General features: G+C 28.7%; 1 protein-coding gene across 1 annotated transcript; it reads right to left on the bottom strand.

Moving 5' to 3' along the window:
• Positions 1-9,887: 9,887 nt before the first annotated feature.
• Positions 9,888-22,245, bottom strand: LOC111029974 (33 kDa inner dynein arm light chain, axonemal-like). Its single transcript, XM_022309251.1, has 5 exons — positions 22,147-22,245; positions 18,463-18,694; positions 13,268-13,413; positions 12,171-12,368; positions 9,888-10,596 (listed from the first exon to the last, which is right to left on the bottom strand). Exons 1-5 carry the CDS (start codon positions 22,243-22,245, stop codon positions 10,561-10,563), a joined length of 711 nt encoding a protein of 236 aa, XP_022164943.1. The 3' UTR covers positions 9,888-10,560.
• Positions 22,246-22,629: the final 384 nt, after the last annotated feature.

Here is a 22,629-nt window from a genome sequence, read left to right as displayed (position 1 = left end):
ATTGTAGACAAATGTAGATACACCATGCCCTGTTTCAAAATGTTGTTTTTTTTTTTAGATTTTATGTAAAGTGACAATACCTATACATTGAAATAGTCATACGAGATCCTTTAGTAAGACAAAACAATGAATATTTATTTTATAGAAAAAATATTTTTGGTTACCAACATGTTATAATATACCTCTATATATTTATGTTTGATATTGACCGATATAATAGTCGGATTGGTATTGACTATTGTACACCATGCAAGCGTTCGACATATATGTATACATTCTGAGTAAGTACAATACACGTATGTATAATTCTAGTTGACCTGGTACGTTTAAATTATATTTACAATATATATGGTTACTATATAACACTTCAACTATTTTAGGGTACCTAGTGCAACCGCACCCGAATTGATCAAAATCGTCAATGCAGTAGTTAAACCACCGCACCCTTTGAAAGATGCAGCTGCCAATGCATACAGCCGATATATAATATAATATATATGAGTATACATGACTTTATTTTATATTTATATTTGTATTTGTTGTACACCACCGTGCCTAAACTTGGTGAATGGTGATATCAATGCAGTGCTGAGTTACATATAGAATTCAACTCTTAAATCGAAGAAATATAAAAATATTAATATGACTTGTATTTAATTATAGATTATAACGATCAAATAAATTATTACCTTTTTTTTGATACGCCCTCACTAAAACGATTTCATTATTAGTATTAATTATAATTATATTATATTATCATGCTGCATGATATTAAAATCCATTTAGGTCTTTTTAACTTTAAAAAAAAAAATTGTCAACGAAATCGTCACAATAATAATATCCCTGGCAATTATTTCATCACTCTTGTACAATTGCTATACACCTACTTCCGCCACAACCGGATATTGGGGTCGAGCTAGGAATCACCGTCAAAACCCCCAAACTTCTAGAAATTTTATTAGTATGTGTTATAAAAAATAATGTTGGCTAGTAGTACCCTCGTTTATACTCGTAATACATTATTTAAAAAATGTATATGATTTAATCAAATTGATTTGATTTGTGTTGTATTAAGATGTAAATAGTAAATACCACCAATAAGTAAAGCATATATATGTTATAGATCTTACATTTACATAATGTATAATAGGCATTAAATAATAAAAAGGCTATAAGTGGGCCAAATTGTAGAGACAATCCTGTTTGTACTTTTGTTGATTTCAATCGGAATTTCAAAAATTGTATTAGTGATCTATATTATGCCTATTTTATACTATATTTACTATGTTTATGACTGCAATATTTTACACAACTATACGCTGCTAAAAACCAGTGATACATAATATTATTATTGTAATATTATGTATTATCATTGAATATCAATATAGTCTATAGATATTGGATACCTATGAAGCATTAACACTCAATCTTAATTTAAGTATAATATGATAATAATATAACAATATAAAAATTGTTAAAAAAAAAATTAATGAATCAATTATAATTTCTAATGATTGCCATTTAAGAGAACATTTTTAGTTTATACCTAATACATTATTTTTTGAATATTTCTGGGTTTTAGATTGAGCACACGTTCCTTTACTCGAGAAAAGCCTCAAAATAATTTCCAGTGCACGTCTACGAAAATAACAGTAAAACGATAATTTTACTAAAAAAAACATGTTCAAACACTTTTGATAATATGATGCACTCTTCCAGGGTTATATTTTGTATAAATGTGTTTACTGTCAAAATAAAGTTTATAAATTGTACTAAATGTTCTAGCATCTAGCCTTTCTGTTTAATTTTTCTTAAATAGTTTGATAATATATAGGTTTTTTTTTTAAACGAAACGTCAATAAAATGTTTATTTTCAGATATTTTCAAAGTTTTACAATACCCAAGCATGTTTAACCTACAGATGTCAATAGGTTCTCAAAAATTAAATTTGGTGAACAAATTTTGTTTTGACACAATTTATTAGCAGCCATTCTCAATTTTAATGCAATATTGCAAATGTTTACCAATTATATATTTATATGCATAAAAAAATTTGTATTCTAATACTAGAATATAATATGAATTAAGACACAGGTTTTGAAAAATGTCTATATGAAAGCACAGGTTGCTTTTATTGAAACTAATAAAAAATTAAGCTTGAATAAATGTGTTATTGATCCATCTTAAAATGTTTCATAACTATTGATTAAAGTAGTTGTTAACATTGAATTAATTTAAAGTAGTAAATAACTATTTAATAGTGACGATAATTAAAATAAAAACTTGTTGTACATTGATAATAAATTGCTTAATCTGGAACATTCGCGGTAGTTAAAAAGAAATATAATGTGTTCAAAACTGATGCGAAAATCAATTATAAATGTATTCCCATTGTAATTACGATTTACGACTAATAATAATATAATATAATTATTGTCGAACAGCAAAACTGCAGTTCATCATAATTCATAATGTGGTGATCTAGAAAAAAACGCAACCGACATGCGTTCTCGGCGTGTGATTCTCGCCACTTCAACATTAAAATAATAATAATTACAATAATAAGGCAGCAGTATTCTTACACGCTGTGCATTCATGTCCACATTTTTTTCTCGTGTAATTTCTGATGATATCAGTAAACACACGACGTTCGAGTTCGTGGTAAAAAACGTGTACCTACATAATATTATTATGTGTATTACATCATCATAAAATAATATCGAACGGAAGAGAGCTGTGGGACTTACATTTTATTTAAAATTTTTTGTTCTTACAACAAGTCGACACCGCATACATACACATCAATATTTAAATATGAAATAATATAATATTGCTTATGTATAATAGGTACCTACTTACAAGGCAAAGTATCGAGCCAAATTGTTTTGTAGAAAATAATCTCTGAGGCATTACACACGCACATATACGCCGTCGACTAAAATATAGACTCCGCCGATTTGACATGTGTATGAATATATTAGATGAAGCCTGTAGGCCGTAACGTCTATAATAATTGCATAGATTATGTACATCATATTATGAGAATTGCTCTGAGTAAACTATACGTTTTGATGTGTATATATTATAAATGACTATTCACGTGTGCTTCAATAATTATTGACCATTCGTGTATCGTATTATATACTTGTCATCCTTGTGTAACGATAATTATTGTAAATTCGTAATTTTTATTTAAAATAAACTGCAACGATTAATGCAAATTCATTTTGATGTTACTTATTATATTGTTTGTTGTAATTGGAATTGGAGAAAATAATTACTCCATCTTTAACTGTTTTATAGACTCTAGACCATATTATATGACAATTTTCTGTATTGTATTAAACTATGATAATTTGTCTATTAAATCGTTTTTTTAAATAAAATCATTTTCAATTTTTAGGCTTTAAGACTTAATAGTTTTAACTGATAATAGTGTGTAAAAAAGTATTATAATTATCAAATAATTTTGATCAACATATTTTTAGTTCAACATAATATATATATATAATGACTTTAAAAGTAATAATAATAATAATAATAATAATAATATATATAATAAAAACTGAATCACTGAGAATAGTTTTTGGATAAGTACTTGGTAGGTAATAACAAAATGTTTTCAACATCAATGTCTGGGGTCAAAAATATAACATATAAATATATAATAATAATATTTGTGCACGTAAAAAAAAAAAAAATTAGTGGTGAAATCGGGTGTAGTTTTCATAGAAACGTTTTCGAAAAATCTATTATAATGTCTTATAAACTGTATATATAATGGCGCTTTTACTCTATGTATATTATACTGTATATATTTATATGGATGCGTGTGACTATAACTTAAGTCGCAGCCGCACTCCAACCAACACGTAGACTGCCGACTCCGCCTTGCAGTGAAATGTCATTATAAGTTTTCGGAACTGTGATAGTTGACTGTTCGAAAACGATTTGATGAAAATTGATACAATTTGACCGCCATCCTATCACGGTAATGGTGTACAATAATTCTATCATTATGGCGGTACAATTATCGCGTATATTGCGTAGTGACTAGTGATAGGTTCTATGTAGCAAACTAGCTGTGGTGTCAATAATTTATAGGAACAGCAGGGACGTCGAAGAGTGAAATCAGGCTCTGGACAGTGGACACTTTAATAATAGTTGACGGCCATTTTTTTGGAAGAAGATAATATAGTTGTTATAAATCGATATAAAATATAAAACGGTCATACCAATTCCTCAAAAAAAAAAAAATGTCGAATTCGTTCATCAGATTTCCCTATGATTCTCGTATAATTTCTTATCAGTGTCCATTCTGATTTATCTATTATGTGGTGAAATTGGTTAAAATTAAACGGAATATATACACGTCTCGAATGTCGACGTAATGAGACTTGTGAATATTCTATGCCCACCGCGCAACATCATACATATAATTACGACGTGTAGTAACTATGATATATGCACAGTATAATAATATCGTCAACAAAAAATGTCGGATTCTCTCACTCGTGGACACACCCTGTACACTTATAATTTATGTTATGGACGCCTGCCATATTATATCGTATATACAAGCGAAATAATATGAAGTATTATATTTCGCGGGGTGCAATTACACCGCGTTTGTCGCCCTGTCCATATATTACAACGCTTTTCTTCCTCCTGCAGACATTGATGATTTTGGAATGTTTTACTTTTGCACTGAAAAGTCGAGGGTATTTTTTTTAGTTTCTAAAAAAACCGAATGAAAAATTAAACTCTTTTTTTTCGAGTTTCTAAATATCGTACAAGAACGATGGCCAATTCATGAAGTAGAGTCGCTACCACATCGTTTTAAGGTTTTTCCTAAAACGTTGGTAGACGTAGATTTATGCAGACGGCGTAGCGGCCGGGCTGCCCGCTGTACCTATAATCGTTTTTTATTGATACAATGCCCTCGGCCACGTGGGCCATTGGTTTTACGGCAATATGCCCACAATAATATATAGTACGTATTATATTATTATTATGCCCGGCGAGGGCAGACACCGCGTGCTGGCACACCCTGTACAGCGTGTGAGAATTACTCGCGAGCGGAAACGAGCGCGGAACCGGGTTCATTTTTTTCCGTCTCCCACAGCGGGAGATACAATAATAATAATATTATTATTAATTCCACCGAGTCCCCGTCGTCGTCGCGGTCGTCTCCGCAGCAGCAGCGAGCGGCAGCAGCCGTTTCCCTTCGCCGGTTATCGCGCCACTGCGGCGCATATATTACATTTATATATTATATTATATATACATATAAACGTTCGGAAACTGTCACGCGACTACCCGTAGTAAATTCTACGGGAACTCAAAAATATTAATTAAACCCGTATTATATATACCGCCGCACAGACGACGCTTATAATAATAATATAAATAATAATAATAATAATAATATTATTATTATTATTAATCGATAAGGCCGTTACACATAATATTATTCTCACAGCCCTCAATAATAACGATGTATGATACATTATAATATGCGAACATATTATACATTTATACACCTATATACACTATACCGTCATCTGCTTCTGCAGATATAACAGCAGGCAGCGCACTGGCACGGATATACTCGCGTATTTAATAATAATATATTATTATTGTATTGCAGCATGTAAGCGACGCACTTTTGTAAATCGGCCGACCGACCCAGGTGGATGAATTTATTCCACGGTGTTCCGTATAATAATGGTTATTATGTCTGAAGTCAAATAGTGGTGACTAAAATCCACACATTTTCAAAACGACGAAGATCTGCCGGAAACTCGACACGCATTCGTTTAAACGTATTTATATGTACATTAATACTACGTAATAATTTATATAATTATAAAAAAAAAAAAAAAACGGTGGAAAAAATAAACGAGAAGGTGGCCCGACCGGGAGACGACGGTGATGGAAACACTGTTATTACAGGACAGTTGCGCAGGTGCCTGTATGTAATAATATTATACTTCAGGGAGGAAATTTGTCTACCTATTGTTACGATACAAAAAAAAAAATGAAAATAAATGAAAAGATTAGCAGACGACGGCAGAGCTGTACTGAATAATATGGTATATAGCAGCGAGGAGGCTACAAAAAAATATTATATTAAACTCGAGCCCGCCGAAGAAATCGTTGTGATATTGTGCGAGTCTCTCTATTTTATTATACAATATTATTATACACGTATACAGACGAGATAATATAATGTAACGCGTTTTATGCTCTGTGCATGTATTTCGCGAGTGCACGACAAAAGTGGCGCGTAATATTATTATTATACATGTGCATGTATATCTACCGACGTGTATATGTGTATAAAATACAATTTGCACATTTAACCCGTTACACGCAACGTTATTATATACGTACGAGTCGGGGGATGTTATTATTTGGATTTGCCGCGAGCGATGCGACGCCGCGGCGCCGAGTGTCAAACACTCGAATAACCGGCGCGTGTTTAATGGTCTCCGTTTAGTGTTTACGGATTTGTATTCCGCACGATAATAACATCGCAAACGATGCATTGGCACAGTTGTGTGATGTAACTGCGCACCGCNGGGGGGGGGGGGGGGGGGGGGGGGGGGGGGGGGGGGGGGGGGTGACGATGCCCTCCCGAAATTTTTTCGATGACTATATTTCCGAGTATTTTGAGAACCAGCTATTTGCATGTATACATATGATATGATGGTGTACGATATGCACGGTAATATATATATATATACCTGTTACACGCGCAGACTTAAAATCCCGTTGCAGAGTGTAGAACGATCAACTTTCAGCAAGCGATTAATTTTCAAACGAATTTTCCAGACGATCGAAAAGAACAACTAATACGATACCGCTTCATTATATTACCCGTGTATTATACATATATTATATATAGTTCATGATCTATATAATGTAAACGACCATAATGTGGAGACTGTAAACCGGAGAATAAGTTCAATAACGTTATCCAGAATTTCAATTTATTTTTGAAACAAATACGCCTGTGTTGTACACTTGTACTCGTGCTAATTCTTCGATACTGACTATTACTAATAGCGATTCGGAATCGCTCTCTACAAATAAAACCTAATTGGTGCCCGCAGTATTGTTTAAAGTTTACACGGAAATTACGGTACAAATACAATGTTTTCCGAACAAAATGCCATTTAACCACATCAACTCTAAAAATGACATTATAACATGTTAATGAACCATTATTGCAGACTATTTAGTCAAGACAGATTACAACATTAAGAAGACGCCACAGACGGCACTTGCATTGTCTCCGTCTTACAAACGTACATCATCCCACGTTTCACGTTCACAATAGTCAATTTTAAATATAATAATAATAATATTATTATACATTTTTGTTATTTTTTAAATTTAAGTGGATTGACCTGTTATTAAATATTTAAGTTTAAAGATATTGTTAAGGGCATCTCAGAGGCTTTTATTGATATTGTAATTTTGAAGAACGTTATGATTTATAATTTTTCGTAATCAAAATATCAATAATAGCCTCCAAGGGCCCCCCTAGACAATTATTTTACCTTTAAATCGTATAATAGGTCTAATTCACTCCAGTTAAAAAAATATCAGAGAAAAATGGTTCATTGTGAACGTAAAATTTGCTTTGCTGTACGTTTGTAAGACGAAGACAACGCATGCCGATGTGGTGTCCTCTTCTTAATGTGTTGTACCTATGCGTCGTATAATATATGTGTCCAGCCGATGCCGCCGCTGCCACTGCCGCCGCCGCCGAACGCCGTCTCGTCTTGATGGGATCCTGGTATCTTAGTGGCGCCTAGGTAGACGAACGATCGGTTTAACCTTACTTTCACTTTCACTCTTTTAGTTCGGAAACAAATAAAACAAACAATTCAGTTAAATCGGGTTTTTTTTTATTATAATCGTTGCAGGTATTGTTTTTTATTTTATACTTTTCGTCACCAACTCCTATATTGTTATGTTCTTTTAATTATTTTTTTAATGTCAAACAATATTTTGTTTACATTTTAGTTGTATCATCACATTTACCATACTGTTTAATACTTTAATTACATTGTTGCAATACAAACAAGGTATAGAATTAATTTGAGTGTCCTCTGGACTTTGGAAATATTGACGATAAATAGTTGCACTTAAAAACGGAACGGTTCTGGACGGAGATTCTGTAACATCAGTTTTAACATTTATTTACGTTTTATTTTATGCATTTTTTCACCATCATTTTGTTTTTTTTCTCGATCTTCTATCGTCTTATTTTAATAAGATGTTAAAAATGTAAAATACAACCTTTATGACTGCATAAATTCTATTATCTTATACTACCTCTTACCGTTAAATAAATAAAACGTATAAACAAAATTCCATAAGGAACTTTACAGTTCACAAATGTATCATGTTTGTTTAATTTGCAATCTATAGAATACTTTATGAAGTGCTACACACACATTTCGGGGTAGGTGCAATAGTCGATGAACGGCCCTTGACCGAATACACACATAATGCACCTATTAATTATTATTATTATTGTGAACACAAGTATAAATATTATTCACTGTTTTTGATAAATATATTTTAGTTTTGAATGTGAAGGTCATAATCATATTATATATAAATATAATATAATATTATTATGTTGTTAGTGCACTGAAAATTATATAGATCTAAAAATGTATTTTTTGTTTTTTTAACAAAATGGAAAAATAAAAATTGTTTTCCAATAATTTATATCGTATGAAAATAATTATTTAATATGATTGTTATAAATTATAATATTATGTGATGTGTTAACGTCGCACGCTTGAAAACCAGATATCCTATAGGGTATAGATTGTAGTCTGTAAATGTCGTTGTACCTTTATACTATACCTATACCACCATATTTAATATTAATAAACAAAGTGAGTACAAATCGTTTACGTGCATTTCCTTATCAAAACGAATAATAAAAAAGGGGCTCATAAATTATACATTGGTTTTACGAACACTTTATAGCTGCATTTGTCATATATATATATATATATATATCACGTATGTGTAATACATATCATAATACTTATGTAAATTTAATATTTATATACCATTTTAATAATTCTTTATTGAATCGATATGAAAACGTAAATATTGTTCAAAAGCGTAAACAACGTACAGTGATGTAATTTTGAAGACTAATATGATAATATTAAATATAAAATGACATGCGAACAACTCTAAGCATAACATCGTTTTGCACTCATATATAGTTATAACTTAAAATAGTATATACAATAGATACGATTATGTCACGTCGAACTTTTGGGCCAAAATCGATTAAATGGGTTTTAAATCATTAATATATGAACATGTCAAAAAATTGATGTTCAAAGTTGTTCGGCTCGTTAAGTCATAAATCTATTAAAAACATAACACGTCCGTACTACTTATTAACTGCTAACATTCGAGTTTTTAATTTGCATTTTAACCTAGAGTTATGTCTTATTAGTTATGACCTTATAGGCTCCTCGTACAATTTCAATTTTAAGTTCAGCTATCTGTGGCTAATTTTTATTTAACAAACGATGTAGACGCAATAAAGTGGCCCGGACAACCATGACCCGTAAGTCTGGTCTCAACTCTCAGTTGTAATATAGTTAAAGAGTACAAACAGCAACCAGAGCCATTAATAATAGTTTAAACAAGTATATTCTATATAGTCTTACATGGCTACATTGTTGAATTTAGTTGCTTGAAATTTATATAAGACGTATGATGGTAACTGGCAAGTGTCGGCAACATACAATCGACAGTGTAAAAACTGACTAATCCACACGATTTGGGGTATCAAACACAAAGACAAATTTAGAAGCTTAAAAGAGACAACACCGGTTGAGTGTTTTGTTTATTCTTTAATGACTATCGTTAAGCATTAAATTCAATTCGTTCTACATGCACAAAAGAGTGTTTTATCAGAATCAACACTATAATTCTTACTAATCACTAGGTTTCAAGATGAATAAATTGTTTAAAAGTCCTTTGAAACGAAACTCAGCTGAGCAGCCTGATCTACTCTAAAAGTAGGCACAACTACTGCATTATTGAGCAGTCTTGACATTTGTGTGAATATTTTTGTAAACGCCCATCATATTCTTGTATTGCCATTTAAAGAAGATGTAGATAATCATATATTTTTAGAATTCTTTATTTCACAAAGTCATAAAAGTTTCTGGTTATTTGAGCTATATGGATTATGTTTAACATGTAGGTAGATAAGTACAGGCTACATATAGTATAGGCTAGGTGAAGTGATCCTGATGTTACTATATTACGCTACTAAATTGTAAAATATGTTTAGTAACTACAGTGTAAACATTAATTACTGTATTGCCTGTACTTAGATTTTTACCTTTGAATTACTCATTCACGAAACTTAAAAATATTATTCTACCATGATTTCAATATCTATAATACTGTAAATACGTATCATTATGTACGTATCATTATTGTAAAACAACTAACAATCACAAGTGAATCGACTGTGATGGTGGTTTTTTAGTTGAATTATGTATTCATCGAAAGTATCAATTCGAGTTGATCCTGTAAACAAAACATACATGCATTATTTAAATTTGATATTAAATTCAGACACATGTTATATTTGAATACAGCTAAATATAACTAAATATAATCAAAATGTATATCATATAATATACCTATCAATAATTGTAATAATCTCAAACAATGCAAAGTTGAAATTCCAGTTAGAATTCCATAAGCATATTGTACTTTGAAATATGTACACATTAATATATTATACAGTGAAAATTGGTTATAACAAAGTCAGTCTTAACAAAATTTCGCTTATAACAACTGAAATGTAATTTCCAAACTCTCGACAGAAACACAATAATAAGTACATCGCACTATAATAATTTATTTATTCCATCATTAATTTGTTGTCGGTTATATAATGACAACTTTTGTACCTGTCTATCAGTGTATTATATCTTATCCTATTATGTCGAGTTAAACAGTTTCAGAATTAATTTCATTCATTCCATTTTAGCATAATAATTGCATTTTATTACAATTTTATTTAATTTTTTCAATATTTTTACGCCATTTATATTTTAAAAAGTTTTTCAATGTGGAAAAATGTAACGTATAATTAAATAATAAAAATATTAGTTAACTTCTAAATATATGCAGGGTGATTTTTTAAGCATGATCACCCCATTTTTATGCTTAAATTATACATATATTTGAATTCTGATTTTTGGAATTTTTATGTGTAGTTAATAAATACGATATTTTCGTGTACTTAGATTTTTCACAACATTCAAGAATTATCCTGTGGCGATACCAACTTTTGTTTTTCTAATGACAACCTATATGTTTTAAAGCAAATTGTGAAAAAATTCTAAAAAAGTTGGCGTATTGTAATCGAAATTTGACTGAAAACTTCCTTTGTTATTCTTCTTTGCATAATAAGGAATAAGGGTAGTAATATATTAAATACTAAATACTTTGTGAATGGATACGAGATTGATAATTATAATTCGGTTAGGTAGTAATTATTGTCGAATATCTTATATTGCATACCGTATTATAATTATCTAGCTCATTTCCATTTTACAAAGCATTTTAATATAATGGTCTATCTATTATCCTTATTCCTTAGTATGTAAAGAAGAATTACTAAAGAAGTTATCGTTCAAATTTCGATTAAAATACGTCAACATTTTCAGAAAAATTATCTGAATCACATTTTGCTTTAAAACGTATGGGTTGTCATTTGAAAAACGAAAGTTGGTATCGCCACAGGATAATCCCTAAATGCTGTGAAAAGTACACGAAAATATCGTATTTAACTACACTTAAAAATTCCAAAAATCAGAATTTGAATATATGCATAATTTAAGCATAAAAATGGGGTCAGCATGCTTAAAAAATCACCCTGTACATATTTTAATAAATGCGTAAAAAAAATCGCTCACAAGGAATAATTGGTTACAAGTTACGACACAAATTAATATTCTCCTACTAGCTTGTTATGACCGATTTTCATTAGCACATGTATCATTGTTAATATTTCCCAATTTGATTTTAAAAAAAAATAGTAATTTTAAACAATTAATATTGTACTCAGTTTGACATTTATTAATACCCACTTTTAATGCTTTATGGTTTCTATTGAAGAAATTTAACTCATGTTGGTTAGCATCTTTCAAATTATTCAATTCTTTTTTCAAATCGATTTTTAATCTGTTGTACTTAATGTTTGCATTGACCAATTTTTTTTTTAATATAACATGTTGGTCTTCTATATCTTGTATGTCCTTTTCTGTCATGTCATCTTTATTATCATCCTGTAATAGGACAATCACACAATATAGAATAATATACCTTCAATTTGTTAAAAAGACATATATCTATCTCATAAAAACTTTTACAAAAAAGTTACAGTATTAAAATATTTTATTGATCATGATTTATATTATTTATAGCCATATAGGCATAAACTAACTATCGGAGTGTAACAAAGATTAACTATGTAGTACCTACATTTTGTTTTTATCAATATTTAGGGTTTTTTCAAAAATACCTACATAAATAGTAAGGTAAAACAAACATCAATAAATAATATTCATATTAATCTAAGTTTAAAAAAAAAATAGATAAGAAATTATTCTTATTAGGTATTAGTATTATTACTTATTGCAAACTTAGTTGGTTAATTTAATCTGCTAGTTATTTCTGGTTCGCCCTGTATATATATATACAGTAGATGGGTTATAATATATAAGTTACCAAAATAATTTAATAATATGTATTTAAATTTAGTACAACTTGATTAATTTGTGAACATCATGTACTTATTAGTTATTACAATAGTATATAGACCAGTTGTAGTGATGAATTCAGTACTTCAAAATTACGTAAATGAATATTATTTACAATTAATTATATGTAATGTAATGCAGAATGTACAATATTATATATACTACAATTAGTTTTAAAAAAAATGTATATATTATAATATTATTTACGTATTATGATTTAGGTATATTTTTCAAATTTATTCGACAAAGTGGACCTTTATTAATACATTTAATCATATTTGATGGAAATATATAAATACGTAAAAGCATATAATATAAATGTATAAACGTGAACAAAACATAGCAAGTATGAGATAAGAGAGGCGAAGGCCAAAGGATAGTGAGAATGACAAACCAGATTATGTACTCAACATTAACTTACTTACCAATGTAGTATGTTTAATTCTAAATATTAAACCGCTTTCAAATAAACGTTTATGAGCCATTATGCTTGCATTGTACTCGTTTCGAATTTTGATTAACAATTCTCCTCGATCAATGCTATTCACGCACACTTGCCGTATCAGTTCATCTAACATAATAAAACTTTAAATGAGCTATATTTTGTAATATGTGGATTATATTGATTAACGTCACTCACAATCGAATTAATTTTAATATTACACAGTAACAAACAAATATCACTGTGACAGCAGCAAAAGAGTATGTAGTTATGGAGAGCAATTAGATGTATCATTATTCATTACTATTCAATAATTTAAACATAGAATTAACGTGAGGAAATTCAAGTAAATTTTCTTAAGATTCTTATGCTTGATTTTTTTTTTGGTTGCACATTATAAATAGGATTTAGTTCGGTACAATTAAACAAATCACATAAAAAATAAATAGATATTTAGAAATAGAATAAACTTGACTATAATGGTATATTTTTTAAATTTTAGAGAACGCCATAAAAATTAAACCATACCTATAAGTTATATTATGCGAATCGTACGTTTTGTCAACGCCTGTTCTTATCCAAATTGAAATAACTAATAAATTATCTATATTAATTTATGCAAACATTTCTAATTTAAATAAAATTCAATGTTTCCAAAATAAAACACTAAGGAAAATTACCAATTCTCCAGCATATGTATTTAACCACACCCTGCATAAATACCTATACATGAAAACAATTCAAGAAGAGGCAAAAATGAAAAAATGATCATAAACCGTTGCACCTACGCCTTAACTCTCATCCAAATGCACTAAAAAAAATGTAGCTGCATTAACCATCTCTGGTAACCTTCCTCGTCGCCTTAAGCCAAAATGGTGCAGAGACCTACTAAACCCTTAATTCAAAAAAAAAAAAAAATACAATTACATTTTTGGCTTCTTCAATCAACATTTTCAATTCCTGTAAATTAGCTCATACTCTTATTATGCCAATGTATACAGATTGTTTATATTATTAATAAAGTAAAAAAATTGTATACATAATTCATGGATACTTAATTTTGGATATATTTGATATATTTTTTGATTATATAATAAAATATGTGGTAAAAAGTGGTTGCCATTATTGGTTTAAAAAATCAACTAGGAAACTGATCAATGATAAATAGTAATAATAATAATTATTATTATTCACAATAAGTAGCCACGATTTGTTAGAATTTGTATGATTCGTGTTTCATCTATTATGTTTAATCATTTAAAAACTAATCAGTGTGTTACACTGTTGTGGCATACTATATGCATAATCATCCATGTACAATTGTATTAGGTATAACATTAATGAATCAGAAAGAACTTGGAAAAATTAATTATAAAAAGCTTGGGCTTTTGGGAAAAATTTGTTTTTTATTAATATATAAATGTATAAGTGAAATTTTAGTATTTTATTGAGCGAATTTTTAAATCATTAAATTACGTATTATTTAGTTGTATTCTAGTAATATATCTAGTAATATATCTAGCTCATTATTGATTTGTACCTACTGATGAGTTAACATTATGCACATAGTTAAACAAAATAGTTAAAACAATATTAAGTAGCATTTTCCATTTTCTGCGCATATTCAATTTGTTTATACTTTATACATTGTTTGTTAAGATACGATCACCATTATGTTCAATATTATGTACTAGAAAAAAAAAAATTCTACGTCTCTGATATCTAATAATATTCTTATATTTTGATAATAATAGTCAATTGACTCTAATATTGGTCCCATGTAGTGCCTGCACATGACATATTGTACATTTATAGGACTAGCGTATACCATATCACGTCCTCTTAATATAATATTATAGTTAATTTAATAAAAACAGCGCGTCCGGAGTTAAAATATATTATTGTAACCCGTGTACGGAATTGATACAATAATTGGTATAATAATATAATAATTGAAAATCATCATGTGCGTATAATATTTCGTTAAACATTATAATGAAACGATGAATAAAATAAAACTGAATATGGCATCATTGATAGTATGAAATATAACCGACTGGCCACGGCTGGGTGTTAGGTAGTTAACCTACCTACGTTTTCTCCTAAAATTGTACGAACGATTTTAGTCACGTTCATAATTAGTTTTGAACTTGAAATATTTCAAAATAGAAAATTTCATTCTTTATGAAATATTTCAACGAAACTATTAAAAATATAATAAATATTTTCGATGCATATCCTGATAAACATGATAAGTATCGATGAGTGACTACATACATATAGCAAACATCGATCCTTAATGATTTATCAAAGTCGATTGTTGTAGTTTAGGTATTACCCTGTTAATGGTTATATTATATAACTTTATCGCCCATCTGCATATAACAATTGGTTGTCTATTATTCGTTTTTGGAGCCAAATTATGGCGTAATTATTGCAGTTTTTATAATTGGGTCTGACCTTTGTTAGTAACAATATTATTCAGTATGTTATTATAATTTATAACAAATAATAACGAATAGCACTTCTATAATTAATTGTATTAATATAAAATTATAATTTGAAAATATTATCAAACAATTTCGAGTAACAATAATTAATACTAAATACTAAATATAAGACATCAAACAATTTTTATTTTATATTTAAAAAATGTTATGAATTTATGATGTTTTATGTGTTATGCGTATATGAGTTTGTGACTTATATAACACTTGACGTTAAACTTTATGAGGTTATACAGTTAAGTTTAAATTGTTTTATATAGATGTATAAAGTAACTTCTACATAGTAGACTTTATGGGTTATCTTTGTTTCATACAATAAAAATAGTTTTAAAATACTCTTTCACTCAAATTATATAACTAGATATTAAAACATTTTTTATTTTAAATTTTAAATTTAAGATTTGTTTTTCACATAAATCATCAAGTAAATAAAATAAAATAAAATTTTAAAACTCTATAATAAATAATAATAACGTACTATTCGCTTTATTTATTTATTATTTATATATTATCAACTATATTATTTCGGATTATTTGGCGACGTTCAGTAAATTGTAAAATATGTGTATCTAAGTCGAAATTCTAACGAGTAGTTTTCAAGTTATTTAGATATTGAGGTTATGATTATTCAATAATTTTACTTTAGATTACTTCTAGTATTATAATTACAATATTAATTTATTACAGTTTTTAATATTTGTAAACGTTGTCTGAGGATAAGACCGAATATTACATATTATACTGCAATACTGCATACTTGTAAAAACTAACTCACTGAAAAACTTGTGTGCGTAAAAAATCATTAGAAACAACTCGTTTGAATTTTGATCAATAAGCGTTAAAATCTTCAAAAAATTATATTAATAACAATTATTTACAGTAAAAAAGATGGTTATCATTTGAAAAACAGAAGTTTGTATCGCTATTAGAGTCTCCTTAGATGGTGTAAGAAATCTAAGTTTTTGAAAATATGGGCTTCAAGTGTTATTAAAAATTCTAAATATCAGAATTTTAATAAATGTTTTATTAAAGCAAAAAATAGGTGGAGTATGTACTTGGTATATTACGAGCAGTAGATAATACTTATTATATCGAAGAGATAACGTCGTCTCGTCTAATACAATTTTAATCCCACTAAAACTCACATTACATGACACAGTCTAATATTATTATATGTATAGCTTGTTAATATTAATAATTTATTACTCTCGATAATTTGAACAAAATTAAAGTTTCTCACGGTATCTATCTTTAATCCATTGAACTCTTATCTCGGGTGGAAATCGAAAACTAAGAATCGGAGACGAGGTGAGAATAGTAGATAATAATAAGCCTTATATTTTATTGCTATAGAGAATTTAATGTCTAGCATGCGTTATAGATGGGTAAAAATAATATATTTAAATGTTCAACAATACCGGATCATGGAAAAAACGGGGATGATCCTTTTTCCTTCGTTATTACTTGGACGACATCAATAAATGTATTATTGTTTCTTGTTTTTGTCTACTTGTGTCGGTGTATAGATATATAGAAGATTTCCATATTGTTATATAGTTAGGAAATACCGTTTAAACTTTATTATTTACCGACATCGTAAGAAAAAAAAATGGTTACATTTTTTTACGAAGCAATAAAATGTTTTTTAAATATTCTGAAAAATAATATATACTTCAACATGTCACTTATGTCCGAGTACTTAATGTAATATGGTACCTGTATAAAAATATGTTGTACATTTTTAACAGTAGGTATCAGAATATTTTTCAACGAAAATGGAAATATATGAACTTATGACGTTTCCTCAATATCCTCAAAGCTCAAACAGTTTTTTGTTCCCAGTGAATTGAAATTCGTCGAGACTTACGTCGATTTACTCTATTGGTATATATTGTTATATCTACACCCTAAATCGGTACTTTTATGTTATAACCAGTGTTGTACAATAGTTAAATTTATAATTAGATCAATTATAAAATTGGTATCTAACTGCCTTCAAAGATAGATATTATAGAGATCTGGATGCAAGTTTTAGATAATTTATGGGTAGGCAAATAAAATTTATTATTTAACATGTTTTTCTATATAATTATTAAATAATTAAACAAAATTATTACAATTATATTTTATACGCGAGCAAGAGCATAGAGATTATATACTTATAATATGTAACTAAATTATGTTTCAATAATAAGATGTAAAAAAATGACCTCATTATTTCCATCTAGATATTATGTTAAATTTTTCAATTTGTTTAGGTAATTGTTGAGTTCAGATATCTCATTTCTATTCAGATAAAAAATATTGTTAAATTAATATTACATTGTATAAGTATAGAATGCCACTAGATATTTTTCCTTCACAATGAAAATTGATACATCATACTCATGTTTTTGAAGTGAACAAATATCTAGTAGCATGCCACAATTAACATTTTGTTAGGAATTCAATTCAATTAAATTTTTTTTATTGTTGATTTGCGTATCTATGGCAATACACAAAGTAGTTACGAAAATCGACCTCGGTAAAATTAGTTACGAAAAAAAAAACTTGTAACCCAGCCCAAAAACTTATATTTACAATAAAAAAATGTTACCGATCATCACAACACTGCTTACATAATCACAGCTAGGTGTATATTTTAATAATATGGCGTAATATCATAACTTACTGAAACACTGCTTGTACAATTCCCTCCTGACCAGACAAACTCCGTGCATTCTGGCATGCCAGTGCGATAGGCTGGACTTGAGGTCTTGTGCCAGGGCCGCCACCTGATTCCGGTCCGCCGGCTCGGTGGAAGCGACCCGTCGCCACTTCATGCCGTCTTCCATCCATTCCACCGGTGGGTAGATGTACTCGAACACTTTGTTGTATCCAGGTGGATAGCCGTCGTACTTGCCCTGCAAAAGAATAACATTATATTTTATTATAATCATTAATCGCTGTTCGTGATGCTTGTACGTTTCGTAATGATCATAAACCTACGGATACATAATATTATGTAGATTGCAGTACAGTGTACTACATAGGAGTGCGCAGACTTCATTAGCGGAGTATGTGCAACAACAAATTGAACACTTTCCGCTAAAAAAGTTTTTAGAAAAATGCAGTAATAAGATCACAAATAGTATTGACGTTAAAATATAAAACTTGTTGGTGATTTTTTTATAGAACAATGTTAATTCTGGAATGTATTTAATTTTTTTTTTACATTTTAAAGAAGTATTCTGTTCTTCAAACAAAAACAGAGCCATCAAGGGAATAAAATGGGTTATTTTATAGACTCAATGATTAATGAATATGGGTTGGCATACCCTACACATATCCCGTGCGCACACACCTATAATATTATAATCAAACACTGCATCACACCGTCTGCCTGGACGATTGTAAACTCTTCACGCGATTACCAAGCAATGTCGAAATAGTGTGCACTGGTAAAAAACTCGGCACTGGTTTTCAGACCATTTAAACTGAATAAATGAGCTGGTGAGCTAGGCTTTGATTTTTCAACTAGGTATACAATTTTTTGTTTGTGTGAATCATTTGGCCTTTCGTTCCAATTATAGCAAGCGGTTCTCATTAATAAAAATCGAAAATAACTTACGGATATGAATAGAGATACTTTCGAGCAAACTTTTTGTTTGTTAAAGGTAGAAACTCATCTTCTATCTTCTATACGATTTTCAAATATTAGAATAAAAATAAAATATTTTATGAATTTTTAATTGAAAAATATTTAGCGAATTTCCGGGATTTCGATAAATTTTGTCAACGTTTGAACTTGAAATGCGTATAAAAAATAATTGTGCCAATGTATCTTTAATATTTTTGAATTGTTATCAAAACGACTTATAAGGAACGTTGCATTAAATTTAAAAGCTTTTTTACTCAGTGATAACTTTTTTATAAAATTCTAAAATGTATACTGGCTATATAAACAGATACAATTTTATATTGTTACTTGTTAGCTTTAATATTACAGTGAATTGACTGTTATCAAACTTAAAAGTTAAAGTATTAAAAAGGCTTGATATTTCAATTTAAAAGTGAGTTATAACTTATAACTACCATTATAAAATATTACAATTTTAAAACATTCATAAAGCGCTTTGAAATAAAAATATCAATAAAATCCTGTAATGTATCATATAGATAATGTTCTAACTTTTAAATTTTATAATAGGTAAATTCACTCTTATATCAAATCAATAAACACAAAATCCTACTTGTTGAAGGAAAATTTTCTTCTTTGCATGCGTGGGTTAGAAATAAAGGAAAAAGTTATCAAAAATCATCATTCATCAATAGTAACTTAAAAAAAATAATACATGGGAATCAAAGTTAAAGACACTAACAAAGAGTATGTATAGTATATGTATATTTTTTGAAATATAATATATGTATAAATAAATATCGATTTATATGTGGTAGGTACAAGGATTTTTTTTTATAATTACAAACTTATTTCTCTCCCCTAAGAGATCTCTACCTACGCGCAGTCAAGTTGAAAAAAATAAGACATAACACCTCTAGTCGTGGTAATCCTACGTACGGTGTCTTTTGCAGCTATCCATCTTTAGTAGGTAACATAATATTTAACGTTCAATCCCAGCGTCTGACAAAAAGGGTCCTGAACCATGATCCGGATCTCCTACCGAACCAGACTCGTTATACAGACGATGCTATTTAATATCATACACTCATACATATTTCTTAAGTTTTAATGTGTTTTTATTTTTTACGACAAAGACCAGCTTATGTAAAAAAAAATAATTTTCCCTATCTTGATAAAGCTATATTATATTATATTATTTTTCTTTTTTTTTTTTGAAGTACTATCTTTTAAATAATTTATTTACTAGTTTAGGTAGGCGTTCATTTTATTTGTTCTGTATTATTATTATTATTATTAATATTTTTTTTACATATACATCACCATACTTAGAATGGTCGGACGTGAATACGAAATAAAGTAAACAAACTAAAAGCGGAATAAATTGTTTGTTTCTTGAATAAATTATCCATAAAATATACCTTCAGTAAAATACAGCCCTAAATACATGATATTTTATTAATTGTCACATGGTATCCTTGTAATAATTGTTTCATGCATTATCACAAATTATGTTACTCTTTGGGCCCTCGATGACTAATTAACTGGTTGAATTATTTTTTGCAATCGATAGACTGATGTCGGATGAGCGAATCTCACCAACAAACACTCGACACACACACACACACACACACACACACACACACACACACACACACACACACACACACACACACACACACACACAAATGTATTGTTGGTAGGTGTATTATCCCTGTACAAATATACTTAATATAATACACCGAGCGAATAATTAAGATCACAATATGCAAAATTATTTTTAAAATTATGTTGAGGTCGTAGTGTTTGTTTTGGTGCACGGTGTTTTTATTACGAAAAAATATAATCGTGCACTTAATAATATATATTTCAACAACTGAGTTCTTATAGTGAAATAATAATATTAACCCAACGACCAACGTCTATTTAATAGACGGTATTTAAATGGTATTTAAAATACCAGCTAATAGCTATGGCCTATATTACCGTACCTATGTTGCTATATACAGTCTAGAGTCCCAACTACCTAGGGCTGAGCTTAAGCTGTTTAAATCATATGGGTGTAAAAACAGGGTTGAGTATCAATTACTGTAATTGAATTATTCAAGTTCTATTTATATTTACTTATACAATTTTAATGCAGTTTATAATTTGTTATTAAAAATTACTAAAACTTTTTACTAACAATTAAGTAAGCCAAGAGTTTAAAAAAACAGCTTTTAAAGTCAACAAAATACTAATTGTACAAACTAGAATTTCTTTAAAAATTCTGCCTGGACCACCAAAAATCATAACTTTTGTCATATTTGTAATTTCATTTTTTCTCTATGTAACAAATTGCATACTTATATGCATGATTTATTATTTTTAAATTTGTCACACGAAGCAAATTATGCTATTTAAGCTACATGTTATAATATGTTTTATGTTTAAAATTCATTGGATTCAAGAAGGTAATGGTAAATTTGATAAAAGACCTAAAAAAATATCGATTTAAAAATTATAGCATTTTTTAGTGATAAAAATGAAATGCTTACATGCTTGGATAATTATTATTATAAATAATAATAAATAAGTTATTATTATTGTTTTAGTTTATTTTGCTAGTCCATGTGATGAATAGTCAACTATTGTTAGCTATTGTTATAACGATATACTTTCAAAACAATGTTTAACCATCACACTTATAAATAGAACAAAACAGAACATAATATGTGAGAATAATAATTATCGTACCCTGTTCTCTTCGTCGTCTATCAGAATTGGTTCACTACCTTTGATAAACTTCACATCTAATATAATTTCTTGCTGCGTATCTTCGTGTATCGTATCCATTTGTCGTGATAAAAACAACAATTATTTATGATATAAAAATCTATTATTCAACCACTGTAACTGAACATTTAAATAAATTTGCTTAAAGGATAATATTCAATTTGAACTTTTCTTAACACCATAAATTAAAATACTTAATAATATCAGTACATTAATATTATAAATAATTTCCACAGCAATGCATTAGTTATACTTTATTAGCCAATAGGTAAAACTATTTATATATATTATATATAATAGATTATAATATCAAGTATATGAAAGTAGTTATGGTTTTCTTCAGAAATATTTGATACAACAAATTCTTTGATCATACTTAAAAATGATAATCTTTACCTATGTGGCCGATTGCTTTTATCATAGAAGTGAATGTATAGTATATAA

Source organism: Myzus persicae, unplaced genomic scaffold, assembly GCF_001856785.1.
Source record: "Myzus persicae strain clone G006 unplaced genomic scaffold, MPER_G0061.0, whole genome shotgun sequence".
Classification (NCBI taxonomy): domain Eukaryota; kingdom Metazoa; phylum Arthropoda; class Insecta; order Hemiptera; family Aphididae; genus Myzus; species Myzus persicae.
The sequence above is the reverse complement of the archived record's forward strand: the minus strand, read 5'-3'. Positions and strand labels throughout refer to the sequence as shown.